Here is a 1,205-nt window from a genome sequence, read left to right as displayed (position 1 = left end):
AATGAAATGGCTGAAGTCTTAACTGAATTCCCTCAACTTACTACTCTATTAATGGTAAAGAGGAACAGATATGCAACGTACTACGTTGGTTGCTAATACCTCTAATATGCCTGTTGCTGCTCGTGAGGCATCTGTCTATACTGGTGTCACCACTGCTGAGTATTTCCGTGATATGGGACTTAATGTTAGTATGATGGCTGATTCTACTTCTCGTTGGGCTGAGGCTTTACGTGAAATATCTGGTCGTTTGGCTGAGATGCCTGCTGATTCTGGTTATCCTGCTTATCTCGGTGCTCGTCTTGCTTCCTTCTATGAGCGTGCTGGACGTGTTAAGTGTATGGGTTCTCCTGATCGTGAGGGTGCGGTAACTATTGTTGGTGCTGTATCTCCTCCTGGTGGTGATTTCACTGATCCTGTTACCTCAGCAACTCTATCTATTGTACAAGTATTCTGGGGTCTTGATAAGAAGTTGGCTCAGAGGAAGCATTTCCCTTCCATTAACTGGAATATCTCTTTCTCAAAGTATACTCGTGCCTTGGAGCCCTTCTTCAACAAGTATGATAATGAGTATTCATCTTTACAACAAAAGGTTAAAGAGATTCTTCAGACTGAAGATGATCTACAAGAAATTGTACAATTGGTTGGTCGTGATTCACTATCTGAAGATCAGAAGTGTACTTTAGAGGTTGCTCGTATTATTCGTGAAGATTTCCTTCAACAGAATGGTTTCAGTGATTATGATTATATGTGCCCTCTAGCTAAGACTATTGGTATGATGAAATGTATCTGTCATTTCTATGATGCTGCTCAGAAATGTTTGTCTGAGAATCATGGTGATAAGGTTATTGGATGGTCACAGATATCTACTGCTTGCAAGGATGTTATCGTCGCTATTACCAATATGAAGTTCGAGATGCCTCAACATAGTGAAGAGGATTTCGCTGACTTCTTTGCTAATCTTGTTAACCAGATTGATACTGCCTTCCAGAATCTTCTAGATGAGACTAACAATACCAACTAATAATGAATAGTGCGACTACATACTACTACTATTCATGGTCTAGGATATCATCCGTGGTTCTAGTTTAGAGACGACCATTCTTTCACTAGGTGATTTTTTCCATCGTTTCACCACAATGCTGCTGTTAGATGTTGTTGAAGTTATGATATCAGTAACTGGAGTTATTGTGGGGATGAAGCAGCAG

General features: G+C 40.3%; 1 protein-coding gene across 1 annotated transcript; it reads left to right on the top strand.

The window, feature by feature from the left end:
* Window positions 1–106: 106 nt before the first annotated feature.
* On the top strand, window positions 107–1,021 carry Pmar_PMAR012817 (vacuolar ATP synthase catalytic subunit a, putative; the record flags this gene model as incomplete). The annotated part of the gene is made up of 1 exon (XM_002765820.1): window positions 107–1,021. One exon carries the CDS (start codon window positions 107–109, stop codon window positions 1,019–1,021), a length of 915 nt encoding a protein of 304 aa, XP_002765866.1.
* Window positions 1,022–1,205: the final 184 nt, after the last annotated feature.

The sequence above is a fragment of the Perkinsus marinus genome, assembly GCF_000006405.1.
Source record: "Perkinsus marinus ATCC 50983 genomic scaffold scf_1104296974560, whole genome shotgun sequence".
NCBI classification, from domain to species: domain Eukaryota; phylum Perkinsozoa; order Perkinsida; family Perkinsidae; genus Perkinsus; species Perkinsus marinus.
This window is presented reverse-complemented; position numbering and strand designations above follow the sequence as displayed.